This window comes from Bactrocera latifrons, unplaced genomic scaffold (assembly GCF_001853355.1).
Source record: "Bactrocera latifrons isolate USDA-ARS-PBARC rearing strain unplaced genomic scaffold, ASM185335v1 scaffold_75, whole genome shotgun sequence".
Classification (NCBI taxonomy): Eukaryota; Metazoa; Arthropoda; class Insecta; order Diptera; family Tephritidae; genus Bactrocera; species Bactrocera latifrons.
Genome location: NW_017537434.1, coordinates 1,300,553 through 1,319,880, shown reverse-complemented (window position 1 = coordinate 1,319,880; position 19,328 = coordinate 1,300,553). Strand labels below are relative to the sequence as shown.

Here is a 19,328-nt window from a genome sequence, read left to right as displayed (position 1 = left end):
TTTTTGACACTAGCCGTCTTAAAACACGAACAAGAAAAACGCTAAGCAGGTTAACGGGATTGTCCTTTACAAATAAAGGTAGCTTCTGCACGAAAACTTGATTTTGAGCAAAAGGTTTGTAGTATAAGCTACAGCAATTCTCACTGAAAAAATTTTTCGGTGACTCTACCGTTGTTGTTGTAGCGGCAGAAAACATTCCTAAAGTTATTTCGAGGCATAGTGCAGAGTTGAGAGTTTTTGGCTGAATAAAAATCCGGGTATGTTCCGGTTACTTAAACCCAACGGTAATGGGATTCGTGGGATCATTGCAATATCACAGGTTGGCTTTTCATTTAGGCTCTGAACTTTGTCATGCTGGTTGCTATGGTGGCACTGTGCATTTGCTGAMGCCTTGGCGGTCTGCTAGACTCAGGTAGTGAGTGAACGTCGGGAGTGGCAAGACCTCAAGTGTCTGACCTACTGGGAAAAGCGAGTTATCGGACGATAAGTCTCCCCTAAGTTGGCAAACTTGCCAGGTTTCARTAGTGGAACCACTTTTTCGACTATTAAAAAATCGGGTATTTGAAGAGTGGCGACCGGTCGAGTACCTTGGTTACGAAACTTACTTCCGTCGAGCCAGGYGTTTTAGCATTATCTTGTTTATTCCATCAGCGACCATTACGTCCGTAGCAATGGTGCAGTGAAGATCGCGATGTTTAGGATATAAATAGTTTATTTATGAATTGTTTAGTTAACCTACTTAACCTTAAAATACCTTAAAAATTTGAAAGACTAGCCGATATTACTTTAATGTAAAGTAAATGTTTCAAGACAAATCTTGAAGTGCAACTCCCGAAAATATCTAATATCTCACTTTGTCTTCAACTCACCTGCGCGAAGAGTGGCTCTTCTGCTATGGAACCCAATGTGCCAGCAGGATCTGGCGGCGTCAATTCCACACTTTCACCCGTGAACTCTGTATCGAAGTAACGTGTATCTGTATCGGACACTACTTGTGGCTTAAAAGGCGGTGTTATCTACAAGCAGTTAAATAAAATGCAATTAATATGGAAAAAAAATGTGCAACGCCACAAAAACATACCCTCTTATTCACTAAATCCGTCCAATTAATACTCGCAAAGAAGGGATGTGCTTGTATCTCTTTGACATCATCTTGTCCACCGCCTAAACGTTGACGTGGATCCTTAGCCAAAAGTCCGGCAAGTAAACTGCGCGCCTCATCAGAAATTGTGCGGGGGAATCTCACCTCCTCCATTAAGATAAGTGTGAAGAGTACATCATGATCTTGATTAAAGAAAGGAAGACGTCCACATATCTGTACAAAGACAAAAAATATAAAAGTTAGAATTAAAAAAATAGATTTTTAAATAACACAAAATTTTAAAATTTTAAATAAAAAAATATAAAATTCCWAGTTTAAAAATTTTATGCCGAGAAATATGCATACGCACCATCTCATACATGACGACACCGGTGCCCCACCAATCGACTGCATGCCCGTAATCGTTGTCCTCTAATACTTCAGGCGCCAGATATTCGGGTGTACCGCAAAACGTCTTCGTTGTACGACCATACGTGATATCCTCTTTACATAGCCCAAAGTCAGCGATCTTAATGTGTCCATCTTTGTCTAGCAATAAATTTTCCAACTTTAAATCACGATATATAATGCCTTGCGAGTGTAGGTAACCCAAGGCGGAAATTATTTCAGCACCATAGAATCGCGTACGATCCTCGCTGAAAATACGTTCACGGCTCAAGTGAAAAAATAATTCACCGCCATTTACGTATTGCATCACAAAACACAGACGATCGTTTGTTTGAAATGAATATTTAAGTGACTGCAAAAAATTAATGGAAGAAATAGAAGAAGAAAATGTAATTGATTATATTAAAATTTTGTTATTTGTAACAACTCGGGCCTTTCGTGCCAACTTACAATTAGGAAGGGATGATTCGTAGTTTGCAGCACACGACTCTCGGTGATGGTGTGCGCGATCTCATCTTTTTGTATGATAACTTCTTTTTTGAGAATTTTAATTGCATACAGCTTTGCAGTGGCCTTCTCACGACACAGAATTACTTTGCCAAATGTGCCTTTGCCTAACACTTTTATAAACTCGAAATTTTCAAGCGTCTGCAAGAAAGCAAAGAAAACGGATTATGTTTTAATTATATTGTATGTAAAAATAAAAAAAATTAGAAAATATCTATTTAAAGACAAACCACCACAACTATGATTTTTAGCAAGTTCACGGAGCGTATATTTAGTTGATTTTAGACATAAAAATTTACTAGTTTTAAAATGAACCTTGTTGTTGTTGTTTTAAATGTATATGAATCCCCGTTAGGATGGTAAGGGCTATCCAGGTTGTCGTCGACGTTATCTAGCGGGAGGCCCAGGAAATGTGCTGTTTCGGCGGGATCGGACCAAATGGAGAGGGGTGTTAGATGAGTGGGGTTGGCAGGGCATGCAAAGAGGTGGCCAGTGTCATGCGGAGACTCATTGCAATCTGAACCTTTTCAACGGTTTGTCTTAACTTACATATGTATATACACACAATTTGTTCCCAAAATTTATCAAATTATTTGCTTTTACAACCGCAAAATTCAACCAACTCGAGATTGTGACACACAGTTCGGCCGAAAAGTGTAGAAAAGCATAAATCATAGCATAAACATTGTAATATGTTGTTAGTGTTGTGTTTCACATTAAAATCTACTAAGATAACAACATTGAGGTTATGTTTGAAACTAAATATGAAGCTAAATTGTAAAAGATTTAACGTTGTAACTTTTTAACTGCCTTATAAACAAATACCTGTTTTCATTATTTTATTTTACTTAAAAAAATGTATTTTACTAAAATAATCAAATAATGTCGATAATAAACACGGCAACAACGTTGTAACGAGTTGACAGTAAAACGTTCATGACGCAAAACATTTCGACTGACTCGACTTAATATCGTGAAAACAATGACGCAAAACGTTTCTACTGACTCGACATAATATCGTGAAAATAATAAAAACTAATTACGGCAATGTTTTTACTAACTTGTGCCGAATATCGTGAAAGCAGTAAAAAAAATGCTTGCAATTGCAATTTTTACCAGAAATAATTTCGTAACTAGAACAAGAACAACCGTTAACTTGGGTTGCACCGAAATATTAATAACCCCTCCCAAACAAAAAAAATTTCCATACAACAGCTGAATTTTGATTTGATAGTTTGCATAAGAGCTATATACCGTAGTGGACCGACTTTAACACTTAGTTTGAAAATTCTAACATTGACTTGGAAAATAAATCGAGCAAAATAGCGTGAAAAAACATCTTGCCAAATAAAAACGCTTTCCATACAAAAGCTTAATTTTGATTGGTCAATATGTAGTATGTATTCTGTAGAGATCCGATATCGGCGCTTCCGTCAAATCGATTTCTCAAAACCTGAGGGTCTAGCCAAATGCTGTGTTTGAAATATTTATTTTCAAAATCTTAGGTCAAAATAATTTAAGCCCCAATATACCACCTAAACGTATGTATGTATGTATATACGTTTCAAATTTAATTTTTGCAAAATAAATTACTAAAGCTTACAGGCTTTAGGCCTGCCATTTAAGCCATTTTAAACAAATATGTGTGTATGTATAGTTTGTTAATACTTACGACTTTTTTAACGCCGCCACTACTGCGTTTCGTTGTGCCCTGCACTGAAAAACTGTTACGCAGTTCCACTTCGGCAATAGATGCCATATCCACATCAGACATATCTGTTGAGGTCGAGGGTGACATGGCCGTTTCGCCCAGCTCACTCAAGCGACTTGCTACATTTCTGTATATAGGAATAAGTAAATAATAAATATTAGACAGTAGAAGTATAGAAGCATAGCAATCGAGTTGTTGAACTCACCTGATGGCATCGGTCCACTGTTGCCGTTCGATCTCTCTTTCCACACAAAATGTACGTTCGATAACATTGGTCCATTGTAGACCGCGTATAATAAAAGTGAACGGTTTGGGTCGATCGACTGTCATAATTTGACAACCGCGTACTGTGAAATTATTTAATGGATCAGCGGGTGCATTATTCACCGGCGGACTTTTATAGCCCATCAAGGTGCCGTCATCGCGCAGTATAAAATAACGTGAACGCCAGGTTTTTATGTGTTCGCCACGCTTCTGTAACCAACCCTCCTTAACGATGGTAGCGTGTGGACCACCGCCAAGCGGTTCATATGTGGGCGATAGACCGAGCGCAGCTGTACTGCTGCTGCTATTCGGTGCAGCTGTGCCACTAGCAGCCATTGTAGCACGTTGTATGCTGCCACTACTGTTTGGCGTGTGCTGAAAATAAGTACTCGTTGTTGTAGCAGTTGACGAACGATTTTGTGTTTGCTGCTGATAATTTTGTTGTTGTTGCTGTTGCTGTTGTGGTTTTGTGTAGTACAATGTTGGCGGCAAAGCAGAATTTGGTGCTCCTTTTATTAATGCCGGGTCTTCTATGTTCGCGTAGGCGGCAGTGTTGTTACTATTACTATTGTTATTACTATTACTACTGCTGCTGAAGGGATTTGAGAATGTGGCGACGAAACTCGAACTCAGTAATCCAAGCGCCGACGAGGACGACGAGACACTCGATGAAGCAGAAACAGATCCTGCTGATGTGGCGAGCGCTGTAGTGCTGGCGGCTGGTGTTTTACCACCACTTGTTGCGACTACAGTTGACCGCCGCGACGAAGAGAACGTCAGGTAATTCGTGGTGAGGCCTTTTCCAATAAACACAAATCACAAAAAAACAAAATTGATAACAACGCGTTAACTTATCACACAAATGATTATGTTGGCATCCAAAGCGACAATGGAACAAAACGGAATGCAATACAAAAAAGAAGGAAAAAATACAAACGCAGAATAACAACAAACAGCGTTGATACGACGATGCGGTTAATGTAAAAGTGGCGAAAACTTTAGCGAAGACAACGACACCGACACCGCAATGTAAACAAGCACAGCTTGTAAACGCGCTCTGACCTCACTCACTGACTTATTTGTGCTTTGTTATCACAACAACAACAAGAGATGCGTAGAGATTTTCCACAGACACTGTTTAATTACTGGGACTTGTCTTTTTCTCAACTTGCTCGCAACAATCCCGTTCCTCGTCTCGGTGTTGTTTTATTTTCTTTTTAAATTATTACACTTCTTCAGGGTTAGTATTATTCCAAAAAAAAAAAATTATAGATGTGCAAATATGCATGTAGTTATACTATATATACGCCACTAGGTGAGTCATATGAAGCGCCCGTGCGTTTGTTCGTTCAGTGCACTTCGGTCTCTGAAATGGAAGTGAAGAAACATTATTAGTTGAAGAGTCTGTAACGCTACCAAATAGGTAAACAAAATTAAATTACATACTACAGAAAAGTCAGCAAATACCAACAACAACAAACAAACAAACACTACTGTCGTTGCCGCTTAAAACGTGAGCGTGTACAAGTCTGTACGAACACACTTACATGTATACCTGCCTACCTCGCGCACATCACAATGGTAAACAGTGAAGTACAACAGCAACAAGAACAATTTTGAAACGGCTCATAAGTCAAGCACACACACATTACCGTGCGCAACGCGTAAAGTCTAAAATGTCGCAAATGATTCATGGCGCAAAATAACTCGTCGTAGCAAGAGTGCCCCCGCACGCCACCACAAATACCTGATACATACATATACTCGTATGTACATATATGCATCAGCAGTCAAACAAACAAAACACCAAATGGCCGTCACCACCAGTCGCCAAAACTCAGCCGCCATAAAGCCACTATGCGTCGAGAAGAGTCATAAAACGCCGCTGATCGGATGCGATCGCTGGCGACTGTAGTGCCACATCTGCACCTAACACCCCATTGACGCAAAAAACAATTTCATCATCGCTATATTGCCCGCCCTTTGCTTTGGTGAGCATTGAATGCAACCGCAAAACGATATCGGTTTTATCGCTTATGTGTTTTCATTGTAAAAACCACAGAATATTTTGATTAATTTTATTCCACATTTTTTATTTTAAATTAGCGTAATCCACGTAATTATGCAAATTTAAAATAATATAAGAATAGCATTTACTTAGGCTGCACTGAAGCTAAAATAARCTTCACAGCTCAATTTTGTATATCATAAACGGGTACTCGTACAATGGCTGTGAATTCGGCACCATTCATCGAAATTACTTCAGGAATGTTTTCTGCTCTACAACAACAGCCCTCAGTCTAATTTTTCTTAGTTGAAGCTTTGATTTCGAAACAGTACGAATGATTGCCGCTCATTCAGCAGTCGAGGGTGCGCGGATTGTTCTATATTCTCAAGTAGCCTTATGTGATTGACCATGTCAAAAGTTTTTGACAAGTCCAACACTGCGAGAATCGTATTGGCTTTCGGTTTAGGCCGTGAACTATCTGATACAATGTGCTGTGCACTTTCCTTAAGCCATACTGATGGTCCTTGTGCTTGTTAATGACAGTCTGAGCCTCCTCATCGGTGAAAGTATGTGSCGCGCAATCTCTTGRCAYTTTCGCAGCCAGTTCGGGTCCGAAGTGGCATGGCCATCGAATTGAATTTCAACTCGGTCATCATGTCTTATCATATAAGACAAGGCCTTGACAATAGTCCAAAGCTTACTTACACCGGGGGAGAGGTTACAAGAAGAAAAAAAGCGCTTGGAAATTGGGGCAGAGTGTCAGCATGATACCGTGAGTTTAACATTCGTTTATTTATTGCGAAAAACTTAATCGATTTTTTATGCTAATTTGTGATAATAACTTTTAAAAAAGATTTGAGTATTAATTCTTAATGTGCATATCCACTAATTGTGAAAATTGTGTAATTGTTACTGAAGTCTAAACTTTTCTTTTACATTTCAGCTACATTCTGCAAATGTTATTAATTTCATAAATTCCTTCTTAAAAATTTGAATATAATATTAAAAACATGTTATTGCTCGTAAATTTGCCACTGTTATTGTTGTTGCGGCAGAATATATTCTGGAAGTATTTTCAAAGTACGGTGCCGAGTTGGTAGTTCTTGGCCTGATTTCAAGCCGTCTGGACCTGTTACTTAGACCCGACTATTGTGGAAGTGGAATTTGCCCCTATTATCAATCGACTTCCCCTTGTTCGTATGTTTAAAAATAGTATTAGATAGAAATCTAAAATGGAAATCAACCCACTTATTTAGTACGAGCTCTTTCTATAAAAATAAAATCCAAAACAATTAAAGCAACCCCGCCCACAAGCTAGAAAATGTAACGCTAAATTCTAAACAAATACAAAGCATAATGCAGAGCAAACCTTGGCTTCGGTGTAAATTTAGCCATTTCCCCATTCAACATGCGACACCACCCGCGAAGAGTTATTGTTCTACGAATTTGCAAAGACATCCTTTCATGCGAAGAAAGTCGACGAAAATAGTTAGTGTAGTTAAATGTAAACCAATTTATGGTATCTTTCGTTTATATTCAGTGGCTTGCGACCTTCAAAGAAAGGCCAAGATCTAGTGCCAAATTTTCTACACACACAACCAGTAATTTTTGCACAATGCAAATAAATTGTGTTCTATGGGATTAGATTTAGGTAAAACTGTATTACATCTGATTCATGGAACAGTTTTTAGAAAGTTCATTTCTTTTTTGCATAATGCGCGAGTTTTGTTTTCATTGTTAACCTTCCTATAACCGTGCCAAATGTTTTAACACCTATACCCGCGCACGGTGTGACAGACCGTGACTTTGACTCCTCTTACCTGGTTATTTTTCTATAAAACCGTTTATATATTTTTTATTTTATAGGAACAATAGGATTAAATAAAACAAAAAATATCAATTGTTAGCATAAATTATTTATTACTTAAATGACTATCAGTCTTTCCAAAACAGCCGGTCGTTCGTCGGTCTCACGGACATGTGCGCGGGTATAGGAAGGTTAAGGAAACAAATAAACTGAGGATGTTTAATGTAAACAGGGTGCTTCAAAGTATAATTATTTAAGAAGTCGAAGCATTTCGAAATATTGTTTATTATGCTATAGTTGAGGTTATCGTTTTCGCTAATGAAAACTATGTAGCATTTATAAAAATAATTTTAAATAAAAGATTATTTCATACATTTATAGTGAAAGTGACCACTTGACACCATTTACACCTTCATAACGTCTTCTCCGAACTATATTATGAGAGACACACATTACATATTCAATTAAAGTTATTATTGTATGGCTTTGCAGAAACGCTATCACAGAAAAATTCATAGTTTGAATTCCTATAAAACACCTGTCGCATATGGGCACAATTAAAGAGTGCATACTGATGCAAATGCACCGATATTGAGCGGCGCATATTAATGTGTAGATATAGTATGTACTCTTATGCATTTCATGGGCGTGCAGCTCGTCATTAGCTCTCGTTACGTTGACAGCAAATAAAGCGACAATTTCCACACGTATGTAACTGTTTTTTTTTTATTTTTTTTTTTATTTATTAGTTTAGTTTTTGCGCAAATTGTTCATTCAAAACAACTGTGAGTGTGTTGTGACTGTCAAACTCAAATTAAATGCATATCAACCAATATGTATGGAAGAATATACGGCTTTCTGTTGTATACCTGTGTCGTAAACAGTGCGTAGAATTGATCATACAGGAATGCACTTTCAGCAAGTAGTTAGACAATGCAAGTTAGATTCTTTCAATTTTAATGCAAATAATCTCAAAAAGATTTCTTTTATAAGTTTTGAAACGAAAACTTGGTTTAGAAGCCCGAATTTTAGGTATTTTTTTTTTTTTTGACGCGTGACCTAAAATGAAAATGTATGCGAGTAAAAGCGTAGTTACCGCACTGCGAAACGTTTTTGAAAAAAAAAATGTTTGCAAAATGGTGGAGGTTTCAAAAAAAAATTTTGTATTTTCCCTGTTTTTTGTGATGAGGAATTTTTTAACCTTCCTATACCCTCGTACATGTCTGTGAGACCGACGAAAATATTTTCGTAAATATTTTTTCAGGCTGTTTTGGTAAGACTGATAGTCATTAAAGTAATGAATAATTTATGCTAACAATTGATATTTTTGGTTTTATTACATCCTAAAATCCCTATAAAATAAAAAAAATATAAACGGTTTTATAGAAAAATAACCAGGTAAGAGCAGTCAAAGTCACGGTCTGTCACACCGTGCGCGGGTATAGGTGTTAAAACATTTGGCGCGGCTATAGGAAGGTTAAACATGAAATAAAAACTATTTCGAAAGATCTACGTAGTGCGATACTATAATGTATAAGAAAGCTTGTGGGAAATTTCATGTGAATCGGTTGAGTAGAACTTGAGATATCATGCACACCGTTTCTAGAAAAGTAGTTATGAAAAAAACGAGTTTAAAGTTTGATAAAGGCTGCGAAACGGTTTTGTCGGCGCATCACAAAATGAGCTGTAAAACGGAAAGTAATTTGAATTTCGAAAAATCCTCTTAGGGACATTTCCTTGAAGGGTTATACTCTAAAAATATGCAAAAACAAAATGTTTTCCGAATTTCTAAACCAGAATACCCCTAGAAATATAATGCATGCCGAAATGACGTATTGCAGTGGGCTCGGTCGGTGCTTATGTGTACCTCATAAGAATGAAAATTAATGAAATAAACGATCTCAGTCAAAAAAAAAAAAATATTTTAACCAAATAAGTAATACTAAATATTTCGAAACATTTCAAAAAGTTGATAATTAATGTATTGTGTGGTACCTAGAAACTTAAGTTGTAGGTGAAATTATTATCATACCGTACTCAAAATCAAAAATCCACTAAATAATGTTCTGAAAGCACTTTTCTTGCGAAAGGGTATATCACAATAAAACAGCAACAATAAACAATACCCCCTTTAATGGCTCCCCGATTTTCTTACGTTAAATATGTACACACGTGTGTATTAAGGTATGTGTGTATGTTTGTACATAGCATGACAGTAAAATGATCGGTTGTTCTCGTCGCTTCGTCTTTATCGTCACTATCAGCAAAGCACAAAATATTAAATTAACAAATATAATTGCAAATATGGCTAAAATCGTCACTGTCAACACATAATAGTTTTATTTATATTATAAATTGTTATTTTTGTTGGCATAACAGTTGGCGTTGGCTACGTTAACGTATACAATTTCACAATAAATAGAGGATAGTTTATCAACCTTAAAGCGTATCGAAACGAAAAAGTGCAAATAAATGTAAACGATATATAAGTACAGATGTACATATGTATGTAGTATATATAATAAGAAAATTCATAAGCTCAGTAATTATTCATTTAGTTTCCAGTGGTGCACCTGACTGTCTATATATTTGATATGTGAATTTTCGGCAGTTGCCTCAACTTCAGCACCGTCATGCTTATCAACGAAATATATGTATGTACATACTACAGTTGAATCACTTTGTTTACAACAGCCGCATTTTACGCTGGTGCCGGTGAGTCGGTGAACCGCTCGGTGAGTGCGGGTGCAGTTTTTTTTTTTATGAAAAAAACTACGCGCAATTTTTGTTGTTTTAATTTATTGCTTTTCAATTCGCGCTGTTTGTTGTTTTGTTACTGCATTGCACAAAACAATTGTCATTGTTTTTGTTTATTACAAAAACACGTTAAAAATGTGGCACGAGGCAAAGCGTACGCAAAAATCGCTTTCGATTGCACCTGAATTGCATTGCATTGTTGTGCGAATTGTCATCAGCGAGTTATTTGAATGTATGTGATGACAGTACACGAGAACAACAACAAATGCAATGCTATATGTATGTAGGTTTGGTGAAGTGGAGGGGGCATTTGCAAAAGCAAAAGTAGAACGCCCTGACGACAACGGCCATGTACGGATTTACATATCTACCTATGTATGTATGTACTATATATGTACATTTATATGTAGCCGAGTGTGCTGGCTTGTGTTTGATCGACGCGCCAGCCGATTTGTCCATCAAATGTTGATATATTGCACTTGAACGCAATTGAGTAATGCCAGCTCACAATAACCAAAGTGGAAAATATGGGTTAACGAGACTTTTCATTTCAAGATTACAATATTTATAATTTGATCGTGTAATTGTCGTATTTGTATTGTTATTAGCTCATTTGATTCATTTAAATTGGATGGATATTTCCGTAAGTCGGTGTAAAATTGTTAAATAGCGAAATATTAGATCGAAAAACGGTACATGAAAAGTTTTGTGACTCGGTAAAGGAAGAAGGTCAGCTTCAGCTTCATTATACTATATCGGAATTGACCCGGAAATTGGAAATTTGGAGGAACAGCTCGTTTCCTGGGCCTCCCATTTACTTTCTCCAAAAACAGTGACTAGTTACTCGTTACAACAACAACAACAACATGAAAACGCCAATGCAGACAGTTTAACAATACACACTATATTTAAATAAATACTTTAACGAAAAAATAATTATTTAGAAAATGAGTTCCAACACAGTCGATTCTTTGTTAGCTATTATTGATTATTTAAAAAAATGTCTTATTCCTGAGCCAAATTTAAACTTATGTATGTATGTATACAAATGTGGGCACTTTTCAATTCGTCAATTATTCTGCTGATAATATTTTTGAAAATGTGGCCTGACACACACGGATGAAAGCACATTGCTGTGAATAATCACTTGGCTGCAATTACTGCATGTTGTTGTTGTCGTCGTAGCGAGATTATTACTACAGCTCAGTGGGGGTTTAATCATTAACCAATTTATAGATTCCTAACATTAATTATGGGTATGTCGAATACTAAAATAACACACGGTGAGTGAAATTGATAATTATTAGATTAAATTATAGCAACGATAAATGACTTTAGTGCCTCCTACGAAGGTTATGTTGTACATACAAACACTTGCCTTACTCCATCTGTGAAAATAAAGAGTTCAGCAAAGAAATGTCAATAAGGCGATTAAGCCACGCGGCCTCCACTCCATTACAATAACACGGTACCACTGCGACTAATTAAAAGCTAATCAAACTGTCCTTTGCAAACAACGCAGCCGTTGGCACATCAGACACAACATCATCATTATTATCATGTTCCTCAGACATACTATATCTATATACAAATATGCATTTCTGCATAACAAATGAAACTTGAAAAGCAGCAAATTTTAAACATGTGTGAATAACAATCAATTCGACACAATTTACTTGAAACCCAAACAAATTAGAACCAGTTATTTCAAAAGTTACAATAAACCACTGATTTCAAGCTGCAAAGAACATTTTTCCTCTAATAACAATACTCTAAGCTGTAATTTTCGCCCTAAACCCCAGACAGGTAAGCTATGTTTATTTACAATATTCGATGTAAACAAAGTTTAAGGAGCTAGAGCCGAAAAAGGGAAAGCTCAACTCGTATTCGCCAGATGCTGTCTTTCTGTTTTCTGAAAATGAGCATATGTCTGTAGATTCCAAAGCCTTCTAGTCCTTATGGTCATCAATGGGGCCATTAACACTTTCAACAGATTCGACCTATTTCAAAGATTATAATACCCCTACCCGTCTAAAGAAATGAGTACAAGAGTTCCACATAAGTTAAAATCATAAATATTGCTTGAGCGAAGTAAACAGAAACATAAACAAAACCTTAACAGTGTAGGGCAATGGCAGTTTTGACAGCATAAGCGTCAACAAAAGAGTCGATGGTGCGAGCAACACTTCAAACTTAGTGATGCCATAAATTGGAAAATTAATAGCATGTTGCAATTTAAACAAAGAACTTATATAAATTTAAATAATATATTTTATTTAAATAATTTTATTTATAAAAAAAAACATAGAATTGCTAATGTTTCTTTATTTACCGAATTTCCTAGTCATATAATATATTTCACTAACATCTAAAAAGTTTCCAAATAAAGGAAAAATTGTATTCGCCTTAGATTTTATTTTGTGGGTTTAAAAATCAAATAATTGAGACATATATGTTGTATAGTTCTTTCAGTTTAAATGTATGCATGCATCTCTCCTGGATGGACTAAGGACTGCTTCAGATAAAATTATCCCTTACAAAAATTATAAAAACTTATAAACCAGTAGTTCAATTTTTATAAACTAAAATATTTTATTTGAATTTTGTTTTCAAGAAATCGAAAATAATATACCCGGTTTAATGCTGCTTCTTTTGCCACAACTACAAATTACCTGCCACACAAGAACCTTTCTTTGGCTTTACATTTTTCAGCAACATTTCTTCGAGAATTGGCTTCATACAGCATTCATTTCCAGGTAGCTGAGAAAAGTCCACTAAATGTAAGTTTCGTCCCCCATTATGCTGGTCTTTCTTGAGAATAGTCACAAGTTCTTTGCCTTCCCAATATAATGTAAATTTATAACCTGTCCTTCTATCAATTCATATATTTTCCTTAAACAATTTTATTCGACTCATTATTGAAAAAATTCTAAAACATTTTCGGTCTGGCAACTTTATTGAGATACGTTAAGTCTCCGTGTATGCCGGCACAGCAATTACAAACACAAACCCGTTAATATTTATTGCAAATAAAAAGGCTATTTTCTGAAGTTTTAAAGAAGGACCTAGACAGCAGCTGCCGCCGCTGCTTGAGTAGTCAATACACAACGAATCAGTTTTTATTGGTTGACTTAAAGCACTAAACGTAAATAAATCGAAAAGTTAGTTACAGGCGCAGTTGGTTTTCATTTATTGCTACGGCCGGCATATCAGCATCGCGTCAAAACATCGTAAAATTCTGAAATTTGCAATCAACAGGACTCAAATATAAAAAAACAAAAATAAATCATTATTTCACATACAATAACAACGCCAACATAAAACGTAAATGAAAAATACTCTACGGCCTTTTCATTGTTTATTTGTGTACTTCTGCATGTTTTTGTTTTATTTTACTGTAATTTTACTGCGCTTAACATTATAAAGACACGGTGCTGCAGACACCGGCAAACTAAGATGCCTACAAGAATAGATCGGACCAGAACAAATGAAGGCAGAGCTGGTCACAGCGAAACATAAAAAGACTGACAAAGCGTAAATTTGCATCAATGGATGCACTCATTGGCAACTTGCTCACCATATACAGTAGTGGTCTTATAATTAGAAACGACTTTGCTACATATGGTTTTCTTAATTTATTTTAAAAATTTGGATTGCAACATTAAAACTATAAATTGGAATTTTACATAAAAAAACCACATTATTAAATGTATTTTTAAGAAAGTGAAGAAAACACGAAGAACACTAAATTCAGTTGGGTCATATATGTAATTTGAAACGAGTAACAAATTCAAAATATATTTATATAAAATTGAAAAAAAATTATAAAATTTTTTAGTGTTTTGTTGATCACTCCGTATTTTTACCAGTATTGTCTAGCCTTCGCGGTAAACTTTGGATTAATTGTTGGCATTTTTGCACTGATATGCGGTTACAACTATGTTGAACCATTTGAAACAACTCGTCATTATTGCGCGGTTTTTTGTCCTTAAGATCTCGTTTCACAATCGCCCATACGTTTTCAATTGGGTTGAGATCAGGACATTGCCGGGGATAATCCAAAACATCAATATTTTTATCCGAAAGCCAACTTTTCACTAACCTTAAAGTGTATTTTCAAAGGAATATGGTTCCATTACATTCTCCAGAATGTTTTTATTTTCCCTTGAACACGCACAATTGGACCAACACCACGAGAGGAAAAGGCTCTCCAAATCTTAACAGATTCACCACCGTGTTTTACAGTTTTCATAGTGTACCTTAGGAGGACATATTAAATACTATTTTCTGTCGGACAGAAATAAATTGGACTTGGATTCGTCACTCCAGAGAACTCTATTCCAGTAATGGGGATTTTTCTTCAGCATTTCCTTCGCAAATCGCAACCGCTTCTTAATATTTTTTGGATACAAGCGGTTTATTTGCAGAGATACATATCTACATTAATTTCCTGTCCAACTTCAACCTTTATTTCACGCGAAGGCCCGGTCTTCTTCTGGAGTGGTTTTCCGAAGTCTGGTCTTGCTGGTTTCAAATTTCTTTGTTTTTTATACAACTGTACAGCTCCGAATATCTTTTTTTTTGCAAGCAAACTTTCTGCGATAGCTGACATTGATAATTTTTCCTTTTGATAGCACCTTACAATAAACATTATAGTTAAATCGTTTTAAATTGAACCTTGTTTAATTGAAGTATACTCACTTTATCGCTAAGTTTAAAAAATCCGAGAATCGAAAGAAAGAACTGCCCCTTTCTAATTACGTGGCCAGAAAAGAAACACCAACCGGGAAATAATTTTAATTTTTTCATTAACCAATCAGTAAATAGTCACGTGCTTATTTAACAATAACGTTCATAGTCTAACCTACCTATAACGGGGCATATAATTTACAGTGTACGTTTTAAAAAAGTATACAGTGATTTGATTTTTTGTAGCTTATCGTTTCTAAATATAAGGCCACCACTGTATGCATGTATAAAGATATATATGTACATATATACACATGTGGCGGTTGACTCTTTGCAGCAATTCAAATAGCCACAATAGCACGCAAACACCCAAAAACGCAAAGCGGCGACTCTTCATGATTCTTTGACGTGCTTTTAGCAATTCACCATGCGCTGGCACAGTCGAATGAGACACACCGTACGTAGCCAGTCATCCAATAAGCCAGCCCGACAGCCAGCTAGCCAGTCATAGGGGAGAAACCCACTTTTAAATTAAAAGAAGGAACCACCAAAGATAGACCTTAAATAGTTTGGGAGGTGGTAGAGGTAAGTAAGGAAAATATCTTGTCTTATTTTTACGAGACGCTCCCCCATTAACATTAACAAAGAACGAATCATCCAAACATTCAGCAAGCAGCCAGGCCAAGTCAAGCAATTTCGACTTTCACAGACTGCAGAAAATAAATATAATGAAAATAAAAAAAAGAGCGCCAAATGCACAGACATAGACATAGTCATTGAAGTGCACTAAAACGGACCGCGAGATGTATTATTGGCGCCGCAATAGGAAAAAAAAACACACACAAGTGCTACTCGCCACGACATTGCAACATGGTTTGTATGTACAATACATTCAGCATTGTTGTATACGTTTGGAATTCGTTGTGATATTTTTACTTTTTTATTTTTGACAACTTTTTTTATGCTACTGAGGCGTCTGCAGGTCAAATGAATAACGCGCCACTAAATTTTAAAAATAAAAAATGGGGCAAATTAAAAGCAGAAAAGCAAGAAAACAATCAGCGCAAAATGTGAACAGCAAATCACAGAAATATTCAATTTAGTTAAACACTGTGAAAATTAACCATTTTTAAATTTATAAAAATTGACATAGCCCAATAATTTCCTATCCTTTTTTAGTTAGTATTTACGAGGAGATTCCGATACATATCTTTACTCCGTTTAATTGTTTTTGGCGACAGATTTACACAACAATTACTGCTATGTCCATCTGTCTGTCAATCTGTTTATACATGAACTAGTCCAACAGTTTTTACGACATTTGGAACGTATTATTATCCAAGCTTTCGCTACAATCTCGATAAAAATTGTTCAGGTCAGAACATATGTATGCTATATAGCTGTCATACAAGCTGACCGATCAAAATCAATATACAAATCTTTTATACTATAAAAAATACACATGGAAGGGGTATTTAAGCTTCCATGCAAAAGTTTTTATTTATTAGTATTATTAAGTAAAATATAAAAAATGTTTTTGTATTAAATTGGCATGTCCGATTATAAATTTGCAGACATAGAAGTTCAGTATACAAAATGGTATATTGCAGTCTAGACTGCCTGCATATTTTATTGTTTCTTCATTTTGCGGCATCATAAAAATATATATTTATTAGCTTCGAATTCTTAATGTACTTCATCAGAAATTTCTTTTCAGCGCGCGTTTCTATCGCTTCTAAAGATTTGTACAACAATATTATGTATTTTAAGAAAAATCTTTGCATATATTGAACATGTGTAAAAAAAATAAATGAAAATTCGCTTTCGAACAACAATCTACAGCATTTAACAGACAACCATTCTAACAAATACCGAAACACAAAATAAAATCAAACAATTAGTTAGATTTTCGAGCAAATAAATTGAATTAGGAAAATGCAATAGAAAAAACCGGCGACTGTGGTAGCGACACAACACAAACCTCCTTTTATTTTTAATACAAATTCAAGCGTCACAATACATGGTTCCTCGTACCCTTCTCTTTGATTTTGCAATGTTTTATAAACCATCGTCTACCTGTGAAGATGTCCTCTACTGACGACCGCACCCCACATACCACACCGCACCGCACCAAATACGAAATTTCTGTTGCGTTCGTAACAACAATAATATGCTATGTACAAAAATTGGCAAATGGGAAAAAAATTAGAAAAATCAAAGGCACACATAGACAGTCGTGGGAATGGTCGCACGAACTAATATGATAAACACCAACAAACACCAGACAGAGAACAGACGACATTAACATGCACACATTCACACATTCCTTTAAAACAAGTGAAATTAGTGTAGGTTAAAAAAAAAAATCGTATAAATTACGATGCATGATTAAATAATAATAATAATGGAAAAAACAAAAGAGTGCTGCCAGGTTACGTCTAAATGTAAAGGAAACAATTTTTGTGTTTCAGTTTTGTACAAACGGAAGATATCGAGATTCTCACACCACCAAATCTAAAGGCCATTTTTCTATGCTAACAAGCAGAAGGACTAACAGATTAGTGCTAACCAGACATTGGTCGTATCCAATTTCAAACTTCTAATTTCACAATACATTTCCCTGTGAGGACTTTCGGTAGTTTTTAAAAATATTTTCGGTAGGAATATTTGATCTGGCAGCATGAACATCGTACAAAACTCCCAAGGTTGTCATTATGATTACCCTATTTAGAAAAATAAATTCTAACTGGCCTTTGATAACCACAACTAATTTGCCATCCGGTCACATATAAACATAAATGTAAATAAATATATTTTTAATAAGAAATTTTAATTACCAGTATGACACGATGACGTTAACAAGTCGCCTTTTCTACTTTTGTATATACGTTTTAGTTATTCACTTATTACTTAGCTTATTTTCGCTGTTCTTTTTTGTTCACTTTTACTACAAGCATCGTTTTTCAAAAACGTACGAGACACACATACATAAACTGTGGCGATTGCGACGAAGCCAACGATTGTGATTACGACGAGTCATTTGATTTTTACAATTCTCGTAACACCTTCCTTCCTCACTCTTCCTTTTTTACACCTTTTGCTTACAAATATTGCACCATATTCTGAAATACCATAAAAACTTTCTTTTTCTTTTTACTAAATCAAAATATACACAAAAACGTGGAAATTATGTATTAGAATTTTCTTTCTTGTTTTAAACAATGTGTACTTTTCCGTTCTTTTTAATGGGACGCCATTTAACTTTCCATGAAGTTCGACGCCATTTTAGACCAACACTATCGTAGGTCACCGATTCAATGCATTGTGGAAATTGATTTCCACTAAATGCATATTAATTTCACTCAAATTGATATCATATAACACAGACACACGTTTCACGTACAACTTTTTASATAATTTTCAAAACACACTGCGTTTTTCACCTCTTTAAGTGTTAAAATTTATTTTTCTCCACGCCGCGAATATTTCTGTGGGACTGCTTACGCATACACACCGTCTGACAGTAACTTTCGAAAGGCTAATTGGAGTAAAAGGGAATCGAGCAAATTGTGCTGCCATATAATAAATGAAAAATTACACAAAATTTTACAAAAATTTTGTAAATCTAAGAAAACAAATTTTTATTGATTCAATATTTGTCTTAAAATTATATTATATACAATTATTTTTATGATGTCTTGAGAATAATGTATTTATAGCAACAATAATTATTTTAATCCTTTTTTTAGAACGATTAATTTCTTCATTAATAGAAAAATACTGAAGTATTTAAAGGTAAATAAAAACAAAAATAGCTGGAATTTGGAGATATTATTATAAATATCGCAGACATAGGGCAATTACTTTGTAAGTAGGTGTAAATTTCAATAATCGCAAAAATAATATGAACTTAATAAAACTCTTCAAATATTTGGAAATAACGGGTTATTTGACTACATATTTTTTATTGGAGTAAACAGCGCAAGGGGTTTATAATTGAAAAAGTAATGGATATTTTTATAACATGACGCATATACTTGATAAATAGCATTGTTATTATTATAAATTTGTAATGGCATAAATTAATAATAAATAT

At 35.2% G+C, this 19,328-nt stretch overlaps 1 protein-coding gene across 3 annotated transcripts; it reads right to left on the bottom strand.

Moving 5' to 3' along the window:
- Positions 1–842: 842 nt before the first annotated feature.
- Positions 843–18,754, bottom strand: LOC108976354 (RAC serine/threonine-protein kinase-like). Of its 3 annotated transcripts, none has more exons than XM_018945407.1 (8): positions 18,676–18,754; positions 18,070–18,354; positions 3,913–5,337; positions 3,669–3,834; positions 1,940–2,137; positions 1,452–1,841; positions 1,082–1,315; positions 843–1,016 (listed from the first exon to the last, which is right to left on the bottom strand). In XM_018945407.1, exons 3-8 carry the CDS (start codon positions 4,305–4,307, stop codon positions 861–863), a joined length of 1,539 nt encoding a protein of 512 aa, XP_018800952.1. In that variant the 5' UTR covers positions 4,308–5,337; positions 18,070–18,354; positions 18,676–18,754; the 3' UTR covers positions 843–860. The 3 variants fall into 3 exon arrangements, with proteins under 3 accessions (XP_018800952.1, XP_018800950.1, XP_018800951.1); XM_018945405.1 differs by having other exon boundaries at positions 18,462–18,748; XM_018945406.1 differs by having other exon boundaries at positions 18,636–18,748.
- Between the last annotated feature and the right edge of the window lie 574 nt (positions 18,755–19,328).

Coding starts and splice junctions, on each gene's coding strand:
- LOC108976354 (XM_018945407.1), bottom strand. CDS start 4,307: ATGGCTGCTAGTGGCACAGCTGCACCGAATAGCAGCAGCAGTACAGCT. Junction 3,835..3,912: donor CAGTGGACCGATGCCATCAG/GTGAGTTCAACA, acceptor TCCTATATACAG/AAATGTAGCAAGTCGCTTGA. Junction 2,138..3,668: donor GTGGCGGCGTTAAAAAAGTC/GTAAGTATTAAC, acceptor GCTTTCTTGCAG/ACGCTTGAAAATTTCGAGTT.